At 46.0% G+C, this 27,204-nt stretch overlaps 1 protein-coding gene across 2 annotated transcripts in view; it reads left to right on the top strand.

The window, feature by feature from the left end:
* Nucleotides 1–11,112: 11,112 nt before the first annotated feature.
* The window catches only part of LOC110488609 (A disintegrin and metalloproteinase with thrombospondin motifs 2), a 205,281-nt gene continuing 189,189 nt past the window's right edge, over nt 11,113–27,204 (top strand). Inside the window, exons 1-2 of one of the 2 annotated variants that reach the window (XM_036942741.2) lie at nt 11,113–11,555; nt 13,700–14,142. In XM_036942741.2, the coding sequence (XP_036798636.2) occupies nt 11,471–11,555; nt 13,700–14,142 (528 nt within the window). In that variant the 5' untranslated portion in view covers nt 11,113–11,470. The remainder of the gene's footprint in view (nt 11,556–13,699; nt 14,143–27,204) is intronic. The other variant, XM_036942740.2, reaches the window with a different exon arrangement.

Raw genomic sequence — 27,204 nt, 5'->3', positions numbered from 1 at the left:
AAACAGCAATCAAATAAAAGAGAAACAGTGACAATCCTGCAGCAACAGGAAAAGTTAATTATTATAATTAATGGACATTTTTGTAGGGGTTGATGCATTTTTCATTATGGCAAATCAAGTCTTAAACGTCAAAGTGGAAATTACAAACTTTAAAAGCCTTTTTAAACCTCAATTACATACAAGTTTGCAGTCCTGCTGTTTAGAAAAAATCTCAGCAACAAAAGCGTGCTCAAACTAAGATCCTATATGTGTAGATTGTTTGTAATCACTGAGGGTGAGGATGACAGCATCAGGTTAGCATAGTCTACACAGGGGTTAGAGGTCAGAAACTTACCAAAACACACTCTCCCTTGTACCTTCCAACTTACACGTTTTTTTTAAGGAACAGGCCATATATTGACCATTTGGACAGATCTCACCATAGCAACATCATGGTGTCTCGCCTGGCTGCCTTTGTCTGGTCCAGTTGGACCAGAGTTGTGTTTGGTAAACATGGACCTCATGTTTGGATGGCCTTGAAACCATCGTCCTCTTGTTTGTTTGTGTTGGTAGTCTTTGTGTTTAGTTTAATAAGTGATGGTATTCAGATTATGAGTCAGTCTGTCTGTCTGTCAGTCTGTGTGTGTCTCATCCTGTAATGTTGAGATCAACGGTCTGGTCATATTAATTGCATCGCAAATAAACTTCAGTTAGCCAATTGTTGAATATAGGGATATAAATGACAGTGTTCAGGCAAAGGGTTGCATCGAATATTCCATACTGTACCACTGAAAATATTTATTTCCACAGGATGTTCATTTTGCTGTTCAAATATACTGAGTGCACAACACATAAGACACACCTTCCTAATATTGAGTTGCACCCCCTTTTTCCTTCAGATCACCCTCTATTTGTCGGGCATTCACCCTCTGAATGGCACACATACAGAATCCAGGTCTCAATTGTCTCAAGGCTTAAAAATCCTCACGGTTTCTTTAACGTGTCTCCACCCCTTCATCTTAGCTGAATTAACAGGTGACATCAATAAGGGATCATAGCTTTCACCTGGATTCACCTGGTCAGTCTGTGTTCCAAATGTTTTGTCCACTCAGTGTATAGTAAGAGAGACCACATTGCTATTGGAGTATGTGTGCATCTGTACGTACAGTACATACGTGTGCACGTGTGTATAATTACAGGGATCCAACATTAGGCATGATGTGTTCCATCTGGGTCCCGGCAGTAGTTATTAGACATGAGGACTCTACAAATACTAACTAGCTGAAGAAAGTGGCCATTCCAAAACAATAACTGACGTTTTTATGCATAGTTAAAAGGAAGATGGTAAAAGTTGTAGGTTGAATTCTAACTCTCTTGTGGTCCGAGTGAAGTGGTTGATCAAAGTTATAAGCGAAATAATTAGTATTCAGTTTACATTGCAAAATGTTGACTCAATCCCTTTCCACACATGAGTGTACACTGGCACTGGTCCATGGTAACTCTCACCCAAACATGAGTGCATTCTGTGAGACCAGCTTTTATCCTCTGGCCTGTGTTCATCTTGAACTGTTTGCCCTGATATGTCTCCCTCTCTGTCTCCCTTTCTCACTCGCTCTCTGTCTTTGTCGCTGTCTATCTCTCTGTCTCACTACCCTCCCTCTTTCCCTTCCACTCTTGTCTTTCTCTCTCTCCCTCACACACAGTTTCCAGAGGTTAACAGTCTGCAGCTTTTGGCCACGTCCTTGTTGCTTCTTCCTGCTCCTCTATTCATCATCCTCTCGCCTCCTCTACGTAACAATTTGTCAGCCTACCGCACCCTGTGCTCCCTCTGACACTCACACTCCTGTAACCCCTGACCTCTGACCATGAACAAAACCATTCTTCTTCCTGTTGTTTCCCCTGAGTGTTTTTTTAAACTCTCTGTCTCACGTTCTCAGTGTGTGTGTGTGTGTGTGTGTGTGTGTGTGTGTGTGTGTGTGTGTGTGTGTGTGTGTGTGTGTGTGTGCGCGCGCGCGCGTGTGTGTGTGCCTGTGTGCATTGGATATATGAGCTCAAGTTTACACAAATCTCTGAAGATCGTCCCTACCCACTCTCTCTCTCTCTCTCTCTCTCTCTCTCTCTCTCTCTCTCTCTCCCTCTCTCGCTCTCTCACTCTCTTGCTCTAGCTCTAGCTCTCACTGTCTCTCTTTCTCTCTATATATCTTCCTCATTCTCTCTAGCAATCCCCTGCTCCCATGATGTGGGTATAAGAGGGGTAGGGAAGGGAATCTGTCCCCGTTCCCTAGCGAAGTCTGGAGTGACAGTAATTAGGCTTCTTGGGGGAACAATGGGACATAAATACACACACACACACACACACCAAAGAATACCAAGATGACTGCTAATAATGACAGGGTAGTAGGGTCTAACATTTCTCCGTTGTTTATTTGTAGTTCTGCGGTAATAGGCTACTGTGATTGTCATCCTTAGTGCCTAATATATCTTGAGTTTAAGACTGTATACCTGTGTACCTGTATACCTACCTATCATCTCTCTCCTAATCAAATCAACGTTTAATGATCGCGTACACAGTTTAGCAGATGTAAAAGCGAAATGCTTGTGTTTACCAGCTCGTTACAGTGCAGCAAAATCACAGCTGACATGCATACCCTTACTACAATACTCAACACCATGACACAGACAATTCCAGGAATTCTCTGATGAATACTTTTTTGGCTAGTAGTTCTGAAAGTAGCTCTCACAAAGCCAAAAGTGGTCCCTGAAAATTGAGTACTACGTCACACATGTTCGGATATGTGCACTACGTCTGCGTTCTCTCTCTTTCGCTCTGCTGTAGGTGCATCATGGGCATCTTGCTGGCTGTCATTCATATGGCAAGGAATGAAACTCATTGCCTGAACTCGAATTGCTAGGGGGCTGGTCCCCGTCGGCGAAAATGCAGGGGAACTGGTGCAAGCGCAGCTTCAAACTAGGGATTTCATGGCTAACTGAGGTACGACAGTAATTCTGCTCATAGATTATGCATTTATGAACCACGGATTGGCACATCCAGCCTAAAGTGGAAGATTTAAAAAAGACTTAATAATCGCCAAAGTTCCAGAGCATGTCTTTAATTGAATCCACGACATTGGAGAGGGAATATACGCCAGACTGATATACAAGCGTAGCTGAAAAGTGGCACCAATCCATTAGGGCTGTATTTGAGAGAACACTTCAGTTGTGTGTCACGGAAACACTGTTCCCAAGAGGGTTGCTGCACTCTCTCAGTGGAATTTAATGATTCCCGTGTTGCTGTCCTACCCCCGACCCTGAACTCTCCCGTTGGCGGAGGAGTGGTGCGGACCTCAATTCAATTTACAGAGGCCTCTCACCCTCCGCATTTTGCCTGCCGCACTGCTAATGTACCTACCTCGCCTGTGTATGCTGGTGTGTCCGTGTGTTCCCTTCACCTATGCTTTCGTAAACTGAACCCAGGGACGAGTTACAGGGGTATGCCGCCGGGACGTAAGATGCAAAAAGAGCCGTGGTGATGAAGATGGCAGTTTCATGTCCAGACTCGCTGCTCAGAACACAACACAGAACAAAAGAGCTGCTGTTGTAATAATGATGGCCACAAACACAAGGACAAGTGTCTCTAACAGGGTCTCAAAGGTTGAGCACTTGTTTCGTCTGAGTCTTGATAGAAACACGCTGCACAAACGGTTGTAAGACACAGGGAAAGCTTTATGCAAACTACTAAATCCATCAGAGAGAAGGGACATTTCCTCAGCCTCTTGCTCTCCTCTTTTTGACCTGTCGTGAGAGTTGTTTTGGCCGCAATCCCTCTGAGTGGCTGGAGGCAGAAGCTTTAAAAAGAATCCAGGCGTATTCTCTGCATTCCACCTGAAATGGACTCTGGCAGGATGACTAGCATTTAGCGCTACATCCAGACCAGTCCAGACCATTCACACTCATGCACACACATGCACACACACACACACACACACACACACACACACACTCCCCCCTATACACATTTTCCTATAATTACTACACACACAGGTCCTCGACCTCCTTGTAGTCAGGCGAGACTCGGCAGCCATCGTTGCCACATCAGTCAGAGTGTATCCAGAGTCTGTTATAACCTAGCTATTGCTGCTACTTCTCCCATCTCTGCTTCCCTCTATGGCATTATTGAGTATGGGATTTATACTGAGAACTCACCCACTAATGGTAATGAGCCATGGGAGTCAGAGTACAGTGAGAGGATGCATTCCCGATTGCAACCTTTTCCCTATATAGTGCACTACTTTTGATCAGAGACCTATGAGCCCTGGTCAAAAGTAATGTAATATGAAGGGAATAGTCTGTTAATTGGGATTCAGCCCTAAACACTGGGAAAATTAGGAGGTTCAGAGGAATAACAAGGTCTGAATCAGGGAGTGATAGGCGGACATACCAGCCAGGTCGCTCAAGATTCCCTTCGAAATTGGACGTTCATCCATGTCCCGAGAACTTCGGGAGACAACTACTAGAGGCAACGCTATTACTAGAGGCAATGCTATTGCCATCAAGTAGGCTTGGGTTTTGCCAGGGCGTTGTGGACGGGGATGGTGATGGACGTAAGGGGTCCGCCTCCGAAGGGTCATATGTTCAATCCCAGTTTGGGATAGGGTGTAACTCTATCCCAAACCTTAACCCTTACCTTAACCATTCAGAATGAATTCCTACATTTAACCAGCCACAAGGAGCCTTGCTAGGACTTATCAGCCTTGCTCAACTTATCAACCGTTGCAACCCAGGGTGTCAAGAACAACTTTAACATTTGACGTTTGGAGCAACATCTACATTTGACGTTTGGAGAAACATGGACGAAGGTCAAAATCTGAAGTAAAATAAGTCAAACCTTGAGATCACATACAGCCATTACAGAGATGCGAAAACTGAGGAGAGGAAACAGTGTAGGAGTGCAAGGACACTTCTCTAGCTCTCCCCTGTCCACTTCACCTAGACCTGAGAGTCAGGGTGGGTGTATGGTTGATCCAGTCAGAGACAGGGTAGGGCAGGCGGACCAATTAGATGACAAGGGATGCCAGCCTGGACCAATGAGATAGTAGGGGAGGGCAGGTTGGACCACTCAAAGACAGGCGAGAGAAAGATGGACCAATCCGAAGGCAGGGCAGGGCAGGTGTAACGGTTTTCTTCCGCTGAAGGAGAGGAGGACCAAAATGCAGCGTGGTTAGAGTTCAACATGTTTAATCAAGACCATACACGAGAACACTACAAAATAACAAACGCGAAAACCGAAACAATCCTATCTGGTGCAATGACACAAAGACAGAAGACAACCACCCACAAAATACCCACAGAATATGGCTGCCTAAATATGGTTCCCAATCAGAAACAACGATAAACACCTGCCTCTAATTGAGAACCAATCTAGGCAACCATAGACTTACGTAAATACCTAGACTAGAAAACACCCCATAAACATACAAAACCCCTAGACCAGACAAAAACACATAAATCCCCCATGTCACACCCTGACCTAACCAAAATAATAAAGAAAACAAAGATAACTAAGGCCAGGGCGTGACAGCAGGCTGGACCAATCAGATGGTACTAGGGCACACCTATCTGCTGAGAGCCTGGAGGAGATCTAGGACAAAGGAAGTCAATACCTGAGACAGGGAACGGGATGAGACACCTGGGACAGGGCTCTGTATGTGTGCGTGTGTGAGTGTATGTGTTTGTTAGCATGCATGTGTGTGTGTGTGCATGCATGCGTGTGTGCTCGTGTGCGCGTGCGTATGTGTGTGTGTTGTGTGTGTGTGTTCATTTGGAGTCAAACACACTAGGGAGGGGAGAGGAGAGTGAGGCTTGAAGCAGCTACGGAAAATAAACAACTTGCATTGCTCTTTGAGTATGCTGTGTCTCTATTTGAAGTGCAAGTAAGAAGGAAGGCATTACAAGCAGGTGGCTTTTGAAATCTGTCTGCCTAATGTAAAGTATTATGGAACAAGTCTGCCATGTTGGTTCTGGTGAGGTGACATATTTTGTCATTGTATTTATTATGGATCCCCAAGGCAGCAGCTACTCTTCCTGGGGTCCAGCAAAATTAAGGCAGTTTAAACCATTTTAAAAACCTTACAATACAATACAGATTTCACAACACACTGTGTGCCCTCAGGCGCCTACTCCACCACTACCACATATGTACAGTACAAAATCCATGTGTACGTGTGTGGATAGTGCGTATGTTATCGTGTGCGTGTGTATACATGTGTCTGTGCCTATGTTAGTGAGGCTTCACAGTCCCCGATGTTCCATAAGGTGATTTTTTATTGGTCGTATTATGGCTGCAAGACAGTGTTGCAGGTACGCGTCCAGAAATGGCCTCGCATTCCCCATTCAGTGCACTTATTTGACCCAAAACCTATGGGGGCATGTTGGATGAATATAAATAGACATGCTTTTTCTTTGCTCAAGAACTCGATAGCGTCTGTAGAAGCTGTCAGTGGTGATGCATGGTGACTACTTTATCCCAGTATCTAATAAATCATCCATTGTTTGCTCCCTTCACCCTACAATTGGCTGGGTCATTGTTTCTCTTCCTGCTACGTCTTGTTGTCACATCTTTATTGTGCCTACTGATCCGATGGGCAAACCTCTCTATCAAAACTGGCTCTCACAGTCTCACGACGGAGTTATACATTCATCCATGTTTCTCAGACATCACGTTTAGGCATTAACACCGATTTTTTTAAGATTAGGGTTAAGGTTTGGGATAGACTAAACAAAAATCAAGAACATCTTTGCACTGCTGGATTTGAACTTGCAACCTTTGAAATCAGATGCTTACACCCATCTGTCGTACACATTCACAACACCATATCAAAACCGAAACCTACTTGAAGGTAAGAGCACTCACTGTTGCCACTTGTGACCGGTTTCCACCTCATCTCCCGACGTCCTCAGATATGGATGAACGTCGAATAGTGAGTGACCTGTATCATGGGTGACCTGGCTGCTCTATCACTGCCACCTCTCAAGTACTGTGGAAGATTCATGGTACATACAAGCACAAATGCACACGTAAATGCACAAAAATGCACACTCACGCATGGTGTGTTTGTGACTTAAGCCTGACATGGTGCAGGTTTGATGCCTGGTCATGTAACCTTTCAGAGGCACAATTAACACCTGTCCCAGTGCTCATATGGCATGGTAATCCATGCAAACACATGGGGGACTGCTGTCTGACCTCAGCAATGACACTAACTATCTCACAGAGAAAAGAGAGGGGAGAGGTGAGGAGAGAGGGACACACAGAGAGTCACACATAGAGAGATGAGAGAGCGAGCGAGAGAGAGAGAGAGAGAGAGAGAGAGAGAGAGAGAGAGAGAGAGAGAGAGAGAGAAGCCTTGCTCTCACTGCAGCCCTCAGCTGATGTTTCCACACAGTTTCACAAGCTATTGTGAAAAGGGAAACCCAGACGCGAGCTGCCCAGTGACGCGAGCCTACCAGACCAGCTAAAATACTTTTATGCTCGCTTCAGGCAAGCAACACTGAAGCATGCACGAGAGCACAGGCTGTTCAGGATGACTGTGTGATAATGCTCTCTAGGTAGCCAATGTGAGCAAGACCTTTAAACAGGTCAACATTCACAAAGCCGCGGGGCCAGACGGATTAACAGGGCGTGTACTCAAAGCATGCGCGGACCTCTCCCTTTTCAACCTCTCCCTGACCGAGTCTGTAATTCAAGCAGACCACCATAGTCCCTGTGCCCAGGGAAGCGAAGGTAACCTACCTAAATGATTACCGCCCTATAGCACTCGTAGCACTCACGTTGGGTTCCGGGATACCCTAGACCCACTCCACTCCAAATCGCATACAGCCCCAACAGATCCACAGATGACGCAATCTCAAGGGCACTTCACACTGCCCTTTCCCATATGGACAAAAGGATCACATATGTGAGAATACTGTTCAATGCTGTTCAACACCTTAGTGACCACGAAGCACATCACTAAGCTAAGGACCTTGGAACTAATCACCTCCCTCTGCAAATGGATCCTGGACTTCCTGATGTGCCTCCCCCAGGTGATAAGGGTAGGCAACAACAAGTCTGCCATGCTGATCCTCAACACTAGGGCCCCTCAGGGGTGCATGCTTTGTCCCCTCCTGTACTCCCTGTTCACCCACGACTACGTGGCCAAACATGACTGCAACACCATTATTAAGTTTGCGGACGACAAAACAGTGGTAGGCCTGATCACCGACAACAATGAGACAGCCAATAGGAAGGTCAGAGAACTGGCTGTGTGGTGAGGGGACAACAACCTCTCCCTCAATGTGAGCAAGACAAAGGAGCTGATCGTGGACTACAGGAAAAGGCGGGCCATACAGGCCCCCATTAACATCGACGGGCTGTAGTGAAGCGGGTCGAGAGTTTCAAGTTCCTTGGTGTCCACATCACCAACAACCTGGTCCAAACACACCAAGACAGTCGTGAAGAGGTCATGACAAAACCTTTTCCCCCTCAGGAGACTGAGCTGCACCACCGAGAGCATCCTGACCGGTTGCATCATCACCTAGTATGGAAACTGCTCGGCATCTGACAGTAAAGCGATACAGAGGGTAGTGCATACAGCCCAGTACATCACTGGGGCCAAGCTTACTGCCATCCAGGACCTATATAATAGGTGTGTAGGAGGAAAGCTCATAAAATTGTCAGAGACTCCAGTCACCCAAGTCATAGACTGTTTTCTCTGCTACCGCACGGCAAGCGGTATCGAAGCGCCAAGTTTAGGACCAAAAGGCTCCTTAACAGCTTCTACTCCCAAGCCATAAGACTGCTGAACAATTAATCAAATGGCCACCGGACTATTTACATTGAACCCCCCCCCCATTTGTTTTGTTCACTGTTGCTACTCACTGTTTATTATCTATGCATAGTCACTTATTATCTATGCATAGTCACTTCACCCCTACCTACATGTACAAATGACCTGTTCTCCCGCACACTGACTTGGTACCGGTACCCCCTGTATATAGCCTCGTTATTGTTATTTTATTGTGTTATTTTGTATTATATTTTACTTTCATTTTTGGGGTAAATATTTTCTGAACACGTCTTGTACTGCACTGCTGGTTAAGGGCTTGTAAGGAATAATTTCACGGTAAGGTCTACACTTGTTGTATTCGGCGCATGTGACAAATAAAGTTCGATTTGATTTGATTTGCTCTTGTTATGCTTTTATTAAGCCGTATATGAAAGGAACAAACAGGAAAAGAACCCTGCAGCATCTCATCCACAGCATGTCAAACCCACACACATACTAAACCCTTCACCTGCCGCCAATTAAAACCTCACAGAATCACACATCAATACAACACGACTTTGACGGAACAAATTTTTCGACATAACTGGTTATAACGGGTATCCATTTCTCTATCACAAAAGCTGTTTGCACATGCACAGACGATGAGCATGTAATTCCCTGCCCCCTGTCAAGCGCAGCTCTAGCTATAATAACCTAAACAAACACACAACGGTCTGGGAGAAGGATATTAGCGGAGTCTCCCTCCCCTTCCTCCCTCACAGCTTCTCCAAGTGTACTTTTCAAGGTGCGGGGCTTGGGTATCTCCATGGCAACAGGGAAGCAACCAGGAACAGAGGAGGGGTGGAGAGTGTAGGGGGAGGGGGGGGGGGGGGGTGGGAGGGTGGGCGGGCAGGCGGGTGGTGGCAGACGGGGCTGCTGGGTAGGGTTTGGAAGATTGTGACATTTCCCAGCAATGCCACGAACAGCTAGAGCCGAGGAAAGGGCTGGGCTCACTTCACAAGGAGTGTGTCTGTGTGTGTTTGTTTGTGTGTTTCGTGTGTGTGTGTGAGTGAGTGAGTGTGCCTTCTTGCCTGCCTGCGTGCGTGCGTGTGTGAGTGTGTGCGTGTGTGTGGGAGAGGCTGAGGGCAATTCTACAAAGCCTTGAGGGCCTTCATGTGATGTACTGTAAATACCTGGTGAAAGATCTCCTCTCTCTCTCACACACACACACACACACACACACACACACACACACACACACACACACGCACGCACGCACGCACACACACACACGCACACACACACACACACACACACACACACACACACACACACACACACACACACACACACACACACACACACACACACACACACACACACACAAACACAGGTGCAGTGTCTCTGTTAGTATTGTGAGGACCTCCAGGTGTTATTGGGCTGTTTTTACCTGCATGCACCCACACTGGCCCAGATATACAGTTTCTCACCCTATCCATTTATCTCTCTCTCCCATTTTTGTTTTACTTTCTCTGCCTGCTCTGTCTCTCTCCATATCATACAACCCCATATTTCTCTCTCTCGTTCTCTCTCTTTTTTTGCCACACCGCAGGCAGTAGGTGGTAATGAGTTGACAGCCCAATCCTATAACGGATAATGAAGCCGGATGGAACACAGGTGCATGAAGTCACTGTGCGAGAGGAGAAAGGAGAGAGACAAGACCACACTGCACAGGCAACCTTGCAGAGCAGAGGTCACAATACTAAATGTAAAACATAGCTCAAACATGGACCTCACTTTTATTTTCTTCTCTTTTCGTGTACTTTACTTAATTTCCTAAACGTTTTAAAAGTTAAGATGTGGCAAGGTTCTGTATACCACAATGAAAGAGGATGCCTAAAGACTGGACATGAAACGTAAGATGCTTTATATTTGCCTTCGGTTGTGCTTTTTCATTCCCCTCCCGACCTTAGCCTTTCAGTTCCGTCTGCCGCCACGCAAGGCGATGTTGCACCACTGCTTATCCTGACTCCGGACGCTCACTGGATATTCCAAGTTTATGCAAGCTTTTCAGAATGGTGCACAGTGTTGGCGGCGTGACCAGTGAAACATGCACTCCAAACATAATTGATTCGGGAGAATAGTTTAAAGTTACAAAACAACTTTTGTCCACTATTAAATTACTATTTCTCGGGTGGAAGGGGAAAGGTTGGTCATTTTTACAGATGTTCCTCTCGTTTATTTAAGCTGTCATGAACTGTCAATCAGTCGCAGCACGCCCAATGTTTTCAGAACTATCCTCATCTACCTCGCGCCTCCCTGCGTGAGTACAGTCAGAGAAATGTGTGGGCGCGCGTGTATGTGTATGTAGAGTCGGGGAGTTGTCAGAGCGCAGAGGCAAGGAGCAGGAGCGAGAGAGAGACAGAGTGTGTGTGAGCGAGAGAGATTGAGAAAGCGAGAGAGAGACAGAGAGAGGGAGGGGTTGAGCGAGAGAGAGAGGTTGAGCGAGAGAGAGAGAGAGAGAGAGAGAGAGAGAGAGAGAGAGAGAGCGTTCTCTCCCGGTGCACTTGGCAGTTAGTTGCGGGCTGCTGTGCTGTTGCTGTCGTGGCGGTGTGGCTAGTCGCGGGGAACTTTAGCACACTGGAGCCCGAAGTCCCACTCTCTCACCTGCGCAGTTCGGAGCTGCCATGGGTCTCGCGCCTGGATTGACTATCTTAATCATTCTGTCGGCCTTTCTGCACACGAGTGGCCTATATATCGCCAGTAGCGTAGGTACGTAAACGTGGGACTGTTTATGTTTACAATGTTTTGCTGTTTCCATACGCTGGGGGTCAATTGGGTAGACGCATCCTTCTGCGCGCCCAACATAGTAGCCTGGGCTGTAGGCTGCAGCTACTGTATATACACACCCTAAAAACGTCCCTTTTCAACTTTGGTTTAGTGGATGGATCAAGGTTAGTGGATCAAGGTTCCCGATACTTTTCCCGGAGACTGCTCTCTCTCTGTGCTGTGTCAGGACAGGCAGTGTTGTTAAGTGTGCGTTTCTCTCTCTCCTCTCCTCTCCTCATCCCGCTCCTGACGCGGGCGGGCGGTTTAGCATTTCGGACAGTGGAATTCACTTTGGCTGTGACAGGATGCAAGGATAGGTTTGTTGTCGGCGTTTGCCATGGAGTAACCTTATGTGATTAGGTGGAGATAGAAGCTATCGATTTGGTCACAAGAAGAGAAGGGTCGGGTGTTTTCGATTAGAAATGAACATCTAATCCCCGTTACATTAGAGAATAATACTAGTCATAATAATAACAACAATATACATTGCAGAATAATAACATTGCACAGTTTACGCTTAGTATCCATATCTCACTCATGTTTTGCAGAAAACTTTTATTTAGTGACCATGGGGAAATTATATAGCCTACCAAAACATGTTGGGCTCTGTTATCATGGAATCAGACATGGAATCAGATTGATAAAATCTTGCAGGAATCAAGTATGTGGTGCACCTCACCCTCGCCTCCTTATTTGCACCGATATTAAATCATGATCTCGGTTACACTCATTGTAGTGATTCAAACAAAACACCATAATACGTATTATCTGTGTTAAGATATCTGTTTAGATAATAATCATGCAAGTGATATTGAGAAGGACAGCGGAGAGTCGTTAGTGTCACTGACGTGATCTAGTGCTGTGGCTTTGAGTAGAGAGTAGTGATATGTGGGCGAGGCGCAGCGTTCTGTCACTAGCGCCCCGGAGGGAGCGTCTCTCTCACGCGTCTAAAAGCTGCCTCCGAGGGAGGTGTCACTGTCAGTGTCACAGTTATATTGCGGTGCGTAGCCAAGAAAACGGCCTACAGTGCATTAAGACCTGATTATGGGGAAGAAATAATGATGGTGATGCAATAGGCTAAAATACATTATTATTAATTAGGCTGCATGTCTCTCCAAATGTTAACTCCATTGTAACCAGACTTCCCACAGCAAAACAAGCTGACATTAACTACTCCCTTTCATCTGCTTGCTCTGCCCTCAGACTTAGCCTCACATTTAAGTGTTTTACCATTTTCTTTTCAGGACAACCATGGCTACAAGTGGAATATAAAATGTACATAAACAGTTGCATTCATGAGTTTTATTGACAAAGGTCAATACAAATTTGGTCAGTCAATCAAAAACCTGATAAAAAATGAATGTATAAGAATGCTGAAAGTATGGATATTGTTTGCTCATTGGGAAATGAATATCCTACTAGTCAGTGTCAACTTAGAGTTTGTGATAGCAACTATGTGAACTTATAACAGTATCATAGACACGTCCTGGGATTTCCTATGATCTTCTATGTAGAACCCCTTACCTTCGACTCTTGTGTGGCTTGTGAGTGTCATAGAACAAACAGCACACAACCCATCAAGGACGTGGGGTTGCATCTGGGTTCAGGGGTGGGGTGTGTATGTTTGTGTGTCTCTGTGTTGGGCAGGCTTATCTGTTTGAAGTCCATGCATATTTTCTCTGTGATCAAGAAGGGATGCAATTAGGAACAGAACATGACATCTCTAACGTAACCCCTCCCCTTTTCCCTAATTCTCTTTCCCAACTCTGCCTAATTTTCTTATTCTCTCTCATTCCTGCCCTTTCCTATCCTCCTCATCTCCCCCTTCTCCATCCCTTCCTCATCTCCCGCTTATCCTCCCTCTGCATTCCTCTCTCACCTCTTCTCTCCTTCTTCTCCTCTCCCATCCTATCTCTCCCACTAACCTCTCTCCTCCTCTTCTCCCTTCTCCTCTGCTCTCCCTCCCCCTCTCCCCGCCTCCACCTGTCCCACTTGTCCCTCTCCACCCTCTCCTCCCACCACCCTTTTCTCCCTCATGTCCTATCCACCTGTCCCTCTTCCCATCTCTCCCCTCCTCCAACCTTCAGACTCCCTGCAGCATGTCCTGGGGGAGTATGGACTGGTGAGGCCCGTGAGCGTGGACGCAGACGGCCGCTTCCTGTCCCACGCCGTGTCGGCCGGCCGGCCGGGGGTGGGGGCGGGGCAGCCCCATAGGCGCTGGAAGAGGGAGACCGGAGAGAACGGGGGAGGAGGAGGAGATGAAGAAAGAGAGGAAATGTACGAGGAGGACGGAGGGCCCCGACACAGACAGCTTTACTACAACGTCACCGTCTTCGGCCGGGAGTTCCACCTACGTCTGCGGCACAACGCGCGACTGGTGGCCCCCGGAGCCAAGATGGAGTGGCACGATGATAACGACAGCAACGGGACAGCCACGCGCTCCGAGCCACTGCAGGGAGACTGTTTCTACGTGGGTGACGTCACAGACACGCCCGGAGCCACCGTAGCAATCAGCAACTGCGACGGCCTGGTGAGTTTGGGTTGTTTGGGTTACTGTAGAGAATGCCTGTGTCCGCTGTGAACAGCGCCCATCTAATTGTCTCTTAACACTGTTTCAGTTCTGTACTGAGTTTGACATTCGTCCCGCTCAAGTTTACTACGCTGTATAGAATTTCCTGTGCGGTTCTTATTGCTGATTGGTGGCGCTTTATCGAGCTCTGTGCTTTATGAAAATCTAGCTCATTTGACTGGATGCATTGCATTGGTGATGTTTCTGTTTTTGTCAAATCTGTTTTTGTCTGTTCAGGACTGTGTAAGGATGTTTCTCTCAATTTAGATGGCCTGGAAGGCCTGTGGAGTGAGGTTATGAGTCGCCATTCCTATCCCAATCTTTAGATTGTGTGTGCTTATGTGTCAACGACTGCGAGAGAGAGAGAGAGAGCGAGAGCGAGAGAGGAGCCATGTCCGAGTTTCCATAGGAACGCCCAGTGCGTAGACAGAGAGAGAGACAGAGAGAGAGAGGAAGAGCGAGAGCAAGAGAGAGAGAGAGAGAGAGGGAGGGAAACACAGAGAGACAAGAGACAGACAGAAACAGACACAGAGAGATAGAGAGAGAGGGGAAAGAGAAATAATTCTACTGTGTAACCCCTTGACTTCTCTCTGGTGACTCAGCATGCTTCCTGGTTGACCCCAGGGTTCAGAGGTCATGGAGGGGTCATGTTGCTATTTTGTTGATGCTCCTCGGTGAGGCCCGCGCGACGTGTGTAGTAGCTGAGTTGTGTTCTACTTGACTCCACTTTTCACTCAGTTGAAGTCAGAGAGAGGTGACACTGAAGTTTGTTATACAGATGTCATTTGATATATTGAAATAGGCTATGTGATTTGCTTGAGTGTGTTTATTGAAATGATCAAATCAAAAGATTAAGAGTTAGTTGTATTTCTGTTGTCAATGCAATGTTAGGTAGGTATTTTGAAGACTAAATGGAGTGAGCGATGGGTTTGAAATGTCATGCATGGATGTTTGGTCTGTGTGTTTGTCTCGGGGGGTGGAGGAGAGGGAGGCCCCAATGACCTGCATTTTTTTGTCTCTGTGGGACTGTGTATGTGTGTTTGACTTGCCTTTAGAGAAGAGAGGAGGAGAAGAGGAGGACAGGACCCCTCCTCTTAGGGAATAAGAAGAGGAGAAGGGAGTGAAAGAAGAGATGGGAGGAGGAGAAGAGGAGGACAGGACCCCTCCTCTTAGGGAATAAGAAGAGGAGAAGGGAGGGAAAGAAGAGAAGGGAGGAGGAGAAGAGGAGGACAGGACCCCTCCTCTTAGGGAATAAGAAGAGGAGAAGGGAGGGAAAGAAGAGATGGGAGGAGGAGAAGAGGAGGACAGGACCCCTCCTCTTAGGGAATAAGAAGAGGAGAAGGGAGGGAAAGAAGAGAAGGGAGGGAAAGAAGAGATGGGAGGAGGAGAAGAGGAGGACAGGACCCCTCCTCTTATGGAATAAGAAGAGGAGAAGGGAGGGAAAGAAGAGAAGTGAGGAGGAGAAGAGGAGGACAGGACCCCTCCTCTTAGGGAATAAGAAGAGGAGAAGGGAGGGAAAGAAGAGAAGGGAGGAGGAGAAGAGGAGGACAGGACCCCTCCTCTTAGGTAATAAGAAGAGGAGAAGGGAGGGAAAGAAGAGAAGGGAGGAGGAGAAGAGGAGGACAGGACCCCTCCTCTACGGGAATAAGAAGAGGAGAAGGGAGGGAAAGAAGAGAAGGAGAGGATGTTCCTTCATTAGACCATTGTTCATTAGTCGACAGCCAACAACTGGAGCCGTTTAGAGCTGAGTACACTGGGGACCTTTTGACCAGCTGAGAGAGCAGGCACCCAGCCAGCAGCCAGACAGCCAGCCAGTAGCCAGCCAATATACTGCCAGCATGGGCACAAGGGGCAGGCCCTACACCACCTCTCTGCTCTGCTCAGGCCTGCCCCCCAGCTCACTGCCTGGCCACTAGCCACAATCCAGAGAGAGGGGAAAGGGAGAGAGAAAAAGAGAGAAAGGGAGAGTGAGGAGATGGGGATGAAGGGAGTGGCAGACAGGAGAAGGGTGAAGGAAAAGACAGGGAGGGAGAAAAAGAGACAGAAGGGGAGCCAAAGCAGAGTGCAGAGAAACCAAGAGACAAGGAGAGAGGAGAGAGAGCGAGAGAGAGAATGAGAGCAAGGCTGGTGTGGGAAAATGAATGGTCTTTGAGGTGAATTGGTTTCTTGTGAAGAAAGCCATATGTGATCAACTGGTGAGGTCTTGTTGAGTAGTTGAGGAGAGGCGGCACAGTGGGGAAAAGGGCGTTGGAGATGGTGGTCATGTGGTGGTGGGGTAAAGGAAAATTAAATTACAGCATGACTGTAGTATGCCCCTTCCCTCAGACTCCCCCACATGTGGGAGAGAATTTATTTACAGAAATCATATCCTAAACTTACCTAACCTAGCCTCTTGGAATATTTTATACATCCGTGTGTGTGTATGTGTGTGTGCGTGTGTGTGTGTGTGTTTATAAACCTCGTCCCACTAATGGCTTTCCCCCTGGCCTAGCATACTCGGTCAAAGCTAAAGAAGCTGTTCGAAGTCTGTGTGTGTCATTCTCTGCTCTCCTGTATGCATTAGAAAGACAGCCAGGCTGGAGAAAGAGAGAGCGTGTGTGTGTGTGTTTGGGGATTTTTCCGTAGCAGAGGGCGAGAGAGAGAGTAAAAGATAGAAAGAGAGAGAGAGAGAGAGAGAGAGAGAGAGAGAGAGAGAGATGTGTGGAATGTACAGTAGAGTCTGTTAGCCCAGAGGAGAAGAGAGGAAAGGCAGTTCCTGCTGTTCTTCTGTATCCTGCCACCACTGTCCTCCTCCTCCTAGCCCAGACCACAGACAGAGAGAGGGGGATAGGGGGAGGAGGAAGAGAAAGAGGAGGGAAAGGGAGAGAGAGAGGAGGGAGGGAAAGGGAAAGGGAGAGAGAGGAGGGATAAACAGAGCGAGAAAGAGGTCTGTATTAACTTGAACTGATTGCCTGATCCCAACACATGGACTGTACATAACTTTGTACATATGTTTTGTACTGTAAACTATTAAATAAAATAGCAGTCTTCATAAAGACATAGATTCTCACAGCCATCTAAACTTACATTCCAGATGGACCAGGCTTGAGATAATCAGAGGGTGCAGCCAAATGATAGGGCGGCATTGTGTTGCCGTGGGAACATAGAGTCAGGCAGGTATACAGGTATGGATTCAGCCAATAGGAAGGCCCGGAGAGGGAGAGACGGAGTACTTCATTGGCTGGAACTGGAAGCTGGGCAGAGAGCATAAAATCACATATAGAACTGATGATTTATGGGATCTCTATGGGTCCCAGACCTTTCTCTAATGTACGTCTCAATCTAACAATCAGACAGATAGGAAGACAGATTGACAAAAGGATAGACGGGCGGTGGATGGCAGACCTGTCATCATCCCTGCTAACCTTTAGCAACAGGTGGGAGAACACCTGGACAGCAGAGACATGTATTACACCCACACACAAGTCGCACACACACACACACACACACACACACACACACACACACACACACACACACACACACACACACACACACACACACACACACACACACACACACACACAAGCACGCACACACACACACACACACACACACACACACACACACACACACACACACACACACACACACACACACACACACACACACACACACACACACACACACACACACACACACACACACACACACACTGTCTCCAGCATATGGCAGATACAATACATGCATGGTGAAACAAGTGTTGGGCTCAATTCAGAATTGATTTGAGAATGCCTCAAATTCGAATTCCATTGTTGAATTGGAATTTAATTTGCATTGAAGTAGTAAACAGGTTGTGATGACTTGAGTTCATTGTATTGAGAGCATGTATTTGCTGAATGAATATATAGTGCAATTTATTGGGCCACTTTTGTGTAAGGTTTTGCCGAAAGAGTTTACAGGGGAATAGTGTTTACGGTTATGGGAAATGTGTGTGTGTGTTTTTGGGAATGACGTAAGGCTATGGGTTTTTGTGCTACAGGAACCCGTTTTTGTGTTTAAGCAATCGAGAAAATCTGTAAAGGGAATAGAATTGAATTCAGTGACATTAAATTAAATTAAATTGCCCTCTTCTATTCTATATTAGGTGTAGTCTATAGAAATAAACAGGTAACAGCCAAAATAATGGAAACACCAACATAAAGTATCTTAATAGGATGTGGGCCGCCACGAGTCTGAACAGCTTCTATGCACCTCGGCATAGATTCGACAAGGAGGGACGTGACACCATTCTTCCATAAAAAATGTAATCATTTTATGTTTTGTTGAGGGAGGTGGGAAACTGTCTCAGGCGCCACTACAGAATCTCCCATAGGTTTCCCATTGGGTTGAGATCTGGTAACTGAGAGGGCCATGGCATATGTGTCACGTTCGTCATAACGACGAGACCGAGGCACAGCATGATAAGAATACATTCATTTAATTACACAAAGAACACTAAACAAGCGCCAGTGCCGCTATAAGCCACGAGTGCTGACAGGCAACTACACATAGACAATAACCCACAAAGCCAAAATGGACAATGACAACCTAAATAGGATCCCCAATCAGAGACAACGATAAACAGCTGCCTCTGATTGGGAACCAATTCAGGCCACCATAGACCTACATTTACCAGACAAATCAGTGAGATGTGTCTCAAAATGGCCACACACCTCTTCAAACTGTGCACAGTTCCGAAATCATTTCAATGCCTTCAACTATAAGGTGCTTTAAAAAAAAAAAAAGTTTTTTAGCTCTCTTAGCTTTGCCATTGAGGAACTGAAGCAAGCACACTTTTTTTTGTTGTTGTATGGGAGCACAGCCCTGTGTCCCCACCATCACACAATTACTGTTGTTTGTACAGGAACACAGCCCTGTGTCCCCACCATCACACAATTACTGTTGTTTGTACAGGAACACAGCCCTGTGTCCCCACCATCACACAATTACTGTTGTTTGTACAGGAACACAGCCCTGTGTCCCCACCATCACACAATTACTGTTGTTTGTACAGGAACACAGCCCTGTGTCCCCACCATCACACAATTACTGTTGTTTGTACAGGAACACAGCCCTGTGTCCCCACCATCACACAATTACTGTTGTTTGTACAGGAACACAGCCCTGTGTCCCCACCATCACACAATTACTGTTGTTTGTACAGGAACACAGCCCTGTGTCCCCACCATCACACAATTACTGTTGTTTGTACAGGAACACAGCCCTGTGTCCCCACCATCACATACTTACTGTTGTTTGTACAGGAACACAGCCCTGTGTCCTCACCATCACACACTTACTGTTGTTTGTACAGGAACACAGCCCTGTGTCCCCACCATCACACACTTACTGTTGTTTGTACAGGAACACAGCCCTGTGTCCTCACCATCACACAATTACTGTTGTTTGTACAAGAACACAGCCCTGTGTCCCCACCATCACACAATTACTGTTGTTTGTACAGGAACACAGCCCTGTGTCCTCACCATCACACAATTACTGTTGTTTGTACAGGAACACAGCCCTGTGTCCCCACCATCACACAATTACTGTTGTTTGTACAGGAACACAGCCCTGTGTCCTCACCATCACACAATTACTGTTGTTTGTACAGGAACACAGCCCTGTGTCCCCACCATCACACAATTACTGTTGTTTGTACAGGAACACAGCCCTGTGTCCTCACCATCACACAATTACTGTTGTTTGTACAGGAACACAGCCCTGTGTCCCCACCATCACACAATTACTGTTGTTTGTACAGGAACACAGCCCTGTGTCCCCACCATCACACAATTACTGTTGTTTGTACAGGAACACAGCCCTGTGTCCCCACCATCACACAATTACTGTTGTTTGTACAGGAACACAGCCCTGTGTCCCCACCATCACACAATTACTGTTGTTTGTACAGGAACACAGCCCTGTGTCCCCACCATCACACAATTACTGTTGTTTGTACAGGAACACAGCCCTGTGTCCCCACCATCACACAATTACTGTTGTTTGTACAGGAACACAGCCCTGTGTCCCCACCATCACACAATTACTGTTGTTTGTACAGGAACACAGCCCTGTGTCCCCACCATCACACAATTACTGTTGTTTGTACAGGAACACAGCCCTGTGTCCCCACCATCACACAATTACTGTTGTTTGTACAGGAACACAGCCCTGTGTCCCCACCATCACACAATTACTGTTGTTTGTACAGGAACACAGCCCTGTGTCCCCACCATCACACAATTACTGTTGTTGTTTACTCAATCTAAAAACATTCCATCATGTTGAAGGCTTAATCTATAGCCAGCATGGCTAGCTACAGTACGTTATAAAATATTATCTTACAGGGTTAGGCTTTCAAACGGCACTTCAGACAAAGAGATTGTCATTTTGATTGCGCATAGAATGGAGTCATGAGTGCATTCAAGCGTGTGTTCCGTGACTAATTTCCTTCGCAACATGTCAAACATTCTGTTCAGGACAACCCAGAGTATAAGGCGTGTCATCTTTGTAACGGTGGATCAAACACATTGATCATGAATGTTGATACTGTAAATAACACGAGTTTTCAAATATGGAAATGGTAAGTTCACATTTGGACTCGTGGGTGTGTGGTTTGCTGGTATGACATCAAAGTGGTATTTATATATTATGATCTTCAACGACTCATCGTTCAGAACACATTTCCCTCAGTCAGGCAGCAACAAATGTGCAAATGTAGCCTAATTCGCTGGAGGGTTGGGGGCATTTTCTTGTCTTGCTCGCTTCTCAAGTTTATAACGGCTGTTAGTCAAAACCCATGCAGCGCTGCGACGCAAAGCACCTACGTTTCTATTAAGGTGCTTGTTAATGACACGGGATGACAGTGTCTGTGAGTGGAAAGGGCTACAATTAATGATAGAGGAAAACAAAACCCGTATGTGGATATTCTTAGTAGAGGTCGACCGATTAATCGGCATGGCTGATTAATTAGGGCCGATTTCAAGTTTTCATAACAATCGGTAATCGCCATTTTTGGATGCCAATTATGGCCGGTTACATTGCATTCCATGAGGAAACTGCGTGGCAGGCTGACCACCTGTTATGCGAGTGCAGCAAAGAGCCAAGGTAAGTGGCTAGCTAACATTAAATTTATCAATCTTCACATAATCACTTCACATCAACATGGTTGATGATATTACTAGGTTTACTAGCTTGTCCTGCATTGCATATAATCAATGCGGTGCCTGTTAATTTATCATCGAATCACAGCATACTTCGCCAAACGGGGGATGATTTAACAAAAGCGCATTCGCAAAAAAAAGCACAATCGTTGCGCGAATGTACCTAACCATGAACATCAATGCCTTTCTAAAAATCAATACACAGAAGTACACTGCTCAAAAAAATAAAGGCAACACTAAAATAACACATCCTAGATCTGAATGAATGAAATATTCTTATGAAATACTTTTTTCTTTACATAGTTGAATGTGCTGACAACAAAATCACACAAAAATTATCGATGGAAATCAAATGTATCAACCCATGGAGGTCTGGATTTGGAGTCACACTCAAAATTAAAGTGGAAAACCACACTACAGGCTATCCAACTTTGATGTAATGTCCTTAAAACAAGTCTAAATGAGGCTCAGTAGTGTGTGTGGCCTCCACGTGCCTGTATGACCTCCCTACAACGCCTGGGCATGCTCTTGATGAGGTTGCGGATGGTCTCCTGAGGGATCTCCTCCCAGACCTGGACAAAAGCATCCGCCAACTCCTGGAAAGTCTGTGGTGCAACGTGGCGTTGGTGGATGGAGCGAGACATGATGTCACAGATGTGCTCAATGGATTCAGGTCTGGGGAACGGGCGGGCCAGTCCATAACATCAATGCCTTCCTCTTGAAGGAAGGCACATGAGGTCTAGCATTGTCTTGCATTAGGAGGAACCCAGGGCCAACCGCACCAGCATATGGTCTCACAAGGGGTCTGAGGATCTCATCTCGGTACCTAATGGCAGTCAGGCTACCTCTGGCGAGCACATGGAGGGCTGTGCGGCCCCCCAAAGAAATGCCATCCCACACCATGACTGACCCACCGCCAAACCGGTCATGCTGGAGGATGTTGCAGGCAGCAGAACGTTCTCCACAGCGTCTCCAGACTTTGTCACGTCTGTCACATGTGCTCAGTGTGAACCTGCTTACATCTGTGAAGAGCACAGGGCGCTAGTGGCGAATTTGCCAATCTTGGTGTTCTCTGGCAAATGCCAAACGTCCTGCACGGTGTTGGGTTTTAAGCACAACCCCCACCTGTGGACGTCGGGCCCTCATACCACCCTCATGGAGTCTGTTTCTGACCGTTTGAGCAGACACTTGCACATTTGTGGCTTGCTGGAGGTCATTTTGCAGGGGTCTGGCAGTGCTCCTCCTGCTCCTCCTTGCACAAAGGCGGAGGTAGCGGTCCTGCTGCTGGGTTGTTGCCCTCCTACGGCCTCCTCCACGTCTCCGGATGTACTGGCCTGTCTCCTGGTAGCACCTCCATGCTATGGACACTACGCTGACAGACACAGCAAACCTTCTTGCCACAGCTCGCATTGATGTGCCATCCTGGATGAGCTGCACTACCTGAGCCACTTGTGTTGGTTGTAGACTCCGTCTCATGCTACCACTAGAGTGAAAGCACCGCCAGCATTCAAAAGTGACCAAAACATCAGCCAGGAAGCATAGGAACTGAGAAGTGGTCTGTGGTCACCACCTGCAGAACCACTCCTTTATTGGGGGTGTCTTGCTAATTGCCTATAATTTCCACCTGTTGTCTAATCCATTTGCACAACAGCATGTGGAATTTATTGTCAATCAGTGTTGCTTCCTAAGTGGACAGTTTGATTTCACAGAAGTGTGATTGACTTGGAGTTACATTGTGTTGTTTAAGTGTTCCCTTTATTTTTTTGAGCAGTGTATATTGTTTTAAACCCATGTATTCAGTTAAAAGAAATTCATGTTAACGGGCAATATTAACTAGGGAAATTGTGTCACTTCTCTTGCGTTCATTTGCACCCAGAGTCAGGGTATATGCAACATCGAACTAATTTGCCAGAATTGTACATAATTATGAAATAACATTGAAGGTTGTGCAATGTAACAGCAATATTTAGACTTATGGTTGCTGCCGTTCGATAAAATACCGTATTTCACTGAAATAATAGTTTCCGGATTTGACCATAATAATGACCAACGGCTCGTATTTCTATGTTTATTATATTATAATTAAGTCTACGATTTGATAGAGCACTCTGACTGAGCGGTGGTAGGCGGCAGCAGGCTCGTAAGCATTCATTCACCCTTAACTGCGTTTGCCAGCAGCTCTTAGCAATGCTTGCTTCACAGCGCTGTTTATGACTTCAAGCCTATCAACTCCTGAGATTAGGCTGGCAATACTAAAGGGCCTATTAGAACATCCAATAGTCAAAGGTACAGTTGAAGTAGGAGGCTTACATACACTTAGGTTGGAGTCATTAAAACTAGTTTTTCAACCACTCCACAAAATTCTTGCTAACAAACTACAGTTTTGTGCATGACACAAGTAATTTTTCCAACAATTGTTTACAGACAGATTATTTCACTTATAATTCACGGTATCACATTTCCAGAGGGTCAGAAGTTTACATACACTAAGTTGACTGTGCCTTTAAACAGCTTGGAAAGTTCCAGTTAATTATGTCATGGCTTTAGAAGCTTCTGATAGGCTAATTGACATCATTTGAGTCAATTGGAGGTGTTCCTGTGGATGTATTTCAAGTAAAACCTTCAAACTCAGTGCCTCTTTGCTTGACATCATGGGAAAATCAAAAGAAATCAGCCAAGACAAGTTTGGTTCATCCTTGGGAGAAATTTCCAAACGCCTGAAGGTACCACGTTCATCTGTACAAACAATAGTACACAAATATAAACACCATGGGACCACACAGCCATCATACCACTCAGGAAGAAGACGCATTATGTCTCCTAGAGATGAACATACTTTGGTGAGAAAAGTGCAAATCAATCCCAGAACAACAGCAAAGGACCTTGTGAAGATGCTGGAGGAAACAGGTACAAAAGTATCTATATTCACAGTAAAACGAGTCCCATATCGACATAACCTGAAAGGCCGCTCAGCAAGGAAGAAGCCACTGCTCCAAAACCACCATAAAATAGCCAGACTATGGTTTGCAACTGCACATGGGGACAAAGATCATACTTTTTGGAGAAATGTCCTCTGGTCTGATGAAACAAAAATAGAACTGTTTGTCCATAATAACCATCGTTATGTTAGGAAGAAAAAGGGGGAGGCTTACAAGCTGTGAACCGTGAAACACGGGGGTGGCGGGAGCTTTGCTGCAGGAGGGACTGGTGCACTTCACAAAATAGGTGGCATCATGAGGCAGGAAAATGATGTGGATATATTGAAGCAACATCTCAAGACATCAGTGTTAAATGTCATGTTAAAGCTTGGTCGCAAATGGGTCTTTCAAATGGACAATGACCCCAAGCATACTTCCAAAGTTGTTGCAAAATGGTTTAAGGACAACAAAGTCAAGGTATTGGAGTGGCCATCACAAAGCCCTGACCTCAATCCAATAGAAAATTTGTGGGCAGACCTGAGATAAATGGTATAGAGAGAAATAATCGATCTTTCATAATTCCTATAATAACTTAACCTAAAACTTACTAACTAGGAATATTGAAGAACTGGGATATTGATCCACCCGCTTTCATTTGTTCTCATGTTCTGAGCAAGGAACTTAAACGTTAGCTTTTTTACATGGCACATATTGCACTTTTACTTTCTTCTCCAACACTGTGTTTTTGCATTATTTAAACTAAATTTAGCATGTTTCATTATTTATTTAAGGCTAAATATATATTTTTTTATGTATTATATTAAGTTCAAATAATAGTGTTCATTGTTCATTCAGTTTTGTTGTAATTGCCATTATTGCAAATATATATATATATATATATATATATATAAAGAAATCGGCCTATTTAATCGGTATTGGCTTTTTTGGTCCTCCAATAATCGGTATCGGCGTTGAAAAATCTAAATCGGTCGACCTCTAATTCTTAGTTATTATATTTCCTTAATCACTTCAATTCTGTTCAATATGGGGGAAATACTACATTTCCCAGCATGCATTAGTTTAACCTTCTAGTTGTTCCTCAAGTTGCTTGAGGCCTTCAAAAAGAAGCCCAGAAAATTAAATGGTTGACGCCTGCATATGCGGAGTTCGGCGCAAGACGATCATTATACCCGATTACGTATTTCTGTGAACGTGCTTAGCTAGCCAACGTCGCCATGATATCACCTACAAGTTTGATCTGGGATTTCTATTGGAGAACCAGTTTTAGCCTATCTTCATACTCTTACATCTTTGACTAAGGTTTCCAGAGAAACATATATCCTTTGGTATCTGGAAGTGTGACCTGTCAGATTCAATAAAACTCATGTTCTGTGACTGAGTGGGATTTCTCTGAATTGCACTGAATTAAATTCCACTTCCTGTCACTCAAACTCAAATTCTATATCCTGTGGGGTGTGGCCAATTCAATTCGAATTTAAACTAAATTCCAAAATTCTGAGTTGAGAGATGTATGGTGATCAGAGAGTGTTTCCCTCACTCTTTAATCTTTTCTCTCCCTCGCCTGTAGTCATGGTTATGAGTGACAGGCGCTGTCTCGGGTTAAACCTGTCATGTTGCCTAGACGCCCCTGCTCTTTTTTAAATCTCTCTCTCTCTTTCTGTTTCCCCCTCCTGCACCCCCATCTCTCTCCTCCCCTTCCCTCTCTTGTTCTATCTCCATCTTCCACCTCTGTTTCTCGCTCCTTACCCCCCCCCCCCCCCCCTTTCCCTTGGCCACTAGCGGTAGAGACAGGGGGATAGCCCTCCTAATGATGCTATTAAAAGTGCCAGGGAGGAGGAGAGGCACTGCTTTTGTTTCTCGACACCCACAGATTCAGACCTAGATTACATCCCTCACTGAGAGAGAGAGAGAGAGAGAGAGAGAGAGAGAGAGAGAGAGAGAGAGAGAGAGAGAGAGAGAGAGAGAGAGAGAGAGAGAGAGAGAGAGAGAGAGAGAGAGAGAGAGAGAGAGAGAGAGAGAGAGAGAGAGAGAGAGAGAGAGAGACACCCCATCCAGACCAGCGAGACACCCTCCCAGATCTGCAGGACCCCCCCCTGGACCTACACATCGAGGACCCACGCCAAGAGGAATTACATCCAGACCACAGTACACCCAGACACATCCACACCCCCACCCCAACCAATCAACACCCCCCCACGTCAACCATGCCCACACCCCATTTAGGCCCACTCAGGTCAGACCTATGCCACTCCTGCCCACCCCATGCACCCCACCCCCGCAAAGAGGGCCTCAACATGGAAGCCACACATACGCCCAGGTAGTGAGCGGGCAAACAGTCCCAACCCCCACTCTCACACTCGCCGAAGCCAATGGCATGTACCAGATGCTCAGCAGGCTCTGCTCACACTTACTGGCCTGAGGACACTCTATGGAACAAAAAGCCTTCACTATATTATCATGGAATATCCAAGGCCTGAGGTCATCTGCCTTTGGCCTAAAGAGCAGAAACCCGGACTTCACCAAAGAAATCGGTAATACAGACATTGTCATCCTGCAAGAAACCTGGTATAGAGGAGACGGACCCACTGGTTGCCCTCTAGGTTACAGAGAGCTGGTAGTCCCATCCACCAAACTACCAGGTGTGAAACAGGGAAGGGACTCAGGGGGTATGCTAATTTGGTATAGAGCAGACCTAACTCACTCCATTAAATTAATCAAAACAGGAACATTTTACATTTGGCTAGAAATTCAAAAGGAAATTATCCTAACAGAGAAAAATGTCCTCCTGTGTGCTACCTATATCCCCCCACTAGAATCCCCATATTTTAATGAAGACAGCTTCTCCATCCTGGAGGGGGAAATCAATCATTTCCAGGCCCAGGGACATGTACTAGTCT

This window comes from Oncorhynchus mykiss, chromosome 14, assembly GCF_057628025.1.
Source record: "Oncorhynchus mykiss isolate SJ-2025 chromosome 14, ASM5762802v1, whole genome shotgun sequence".
NCBI lineage: Eukaryota > Metazoa > Chordata > Actinopteri > Salmoniformes > Salmonidae > Oncorhynchus > Oncorhynchus mykiss.
Note: the sequence above shows the minus strand (reverse complement) of the source record. Positions and strands in the feature narration are given on the sequence as shown.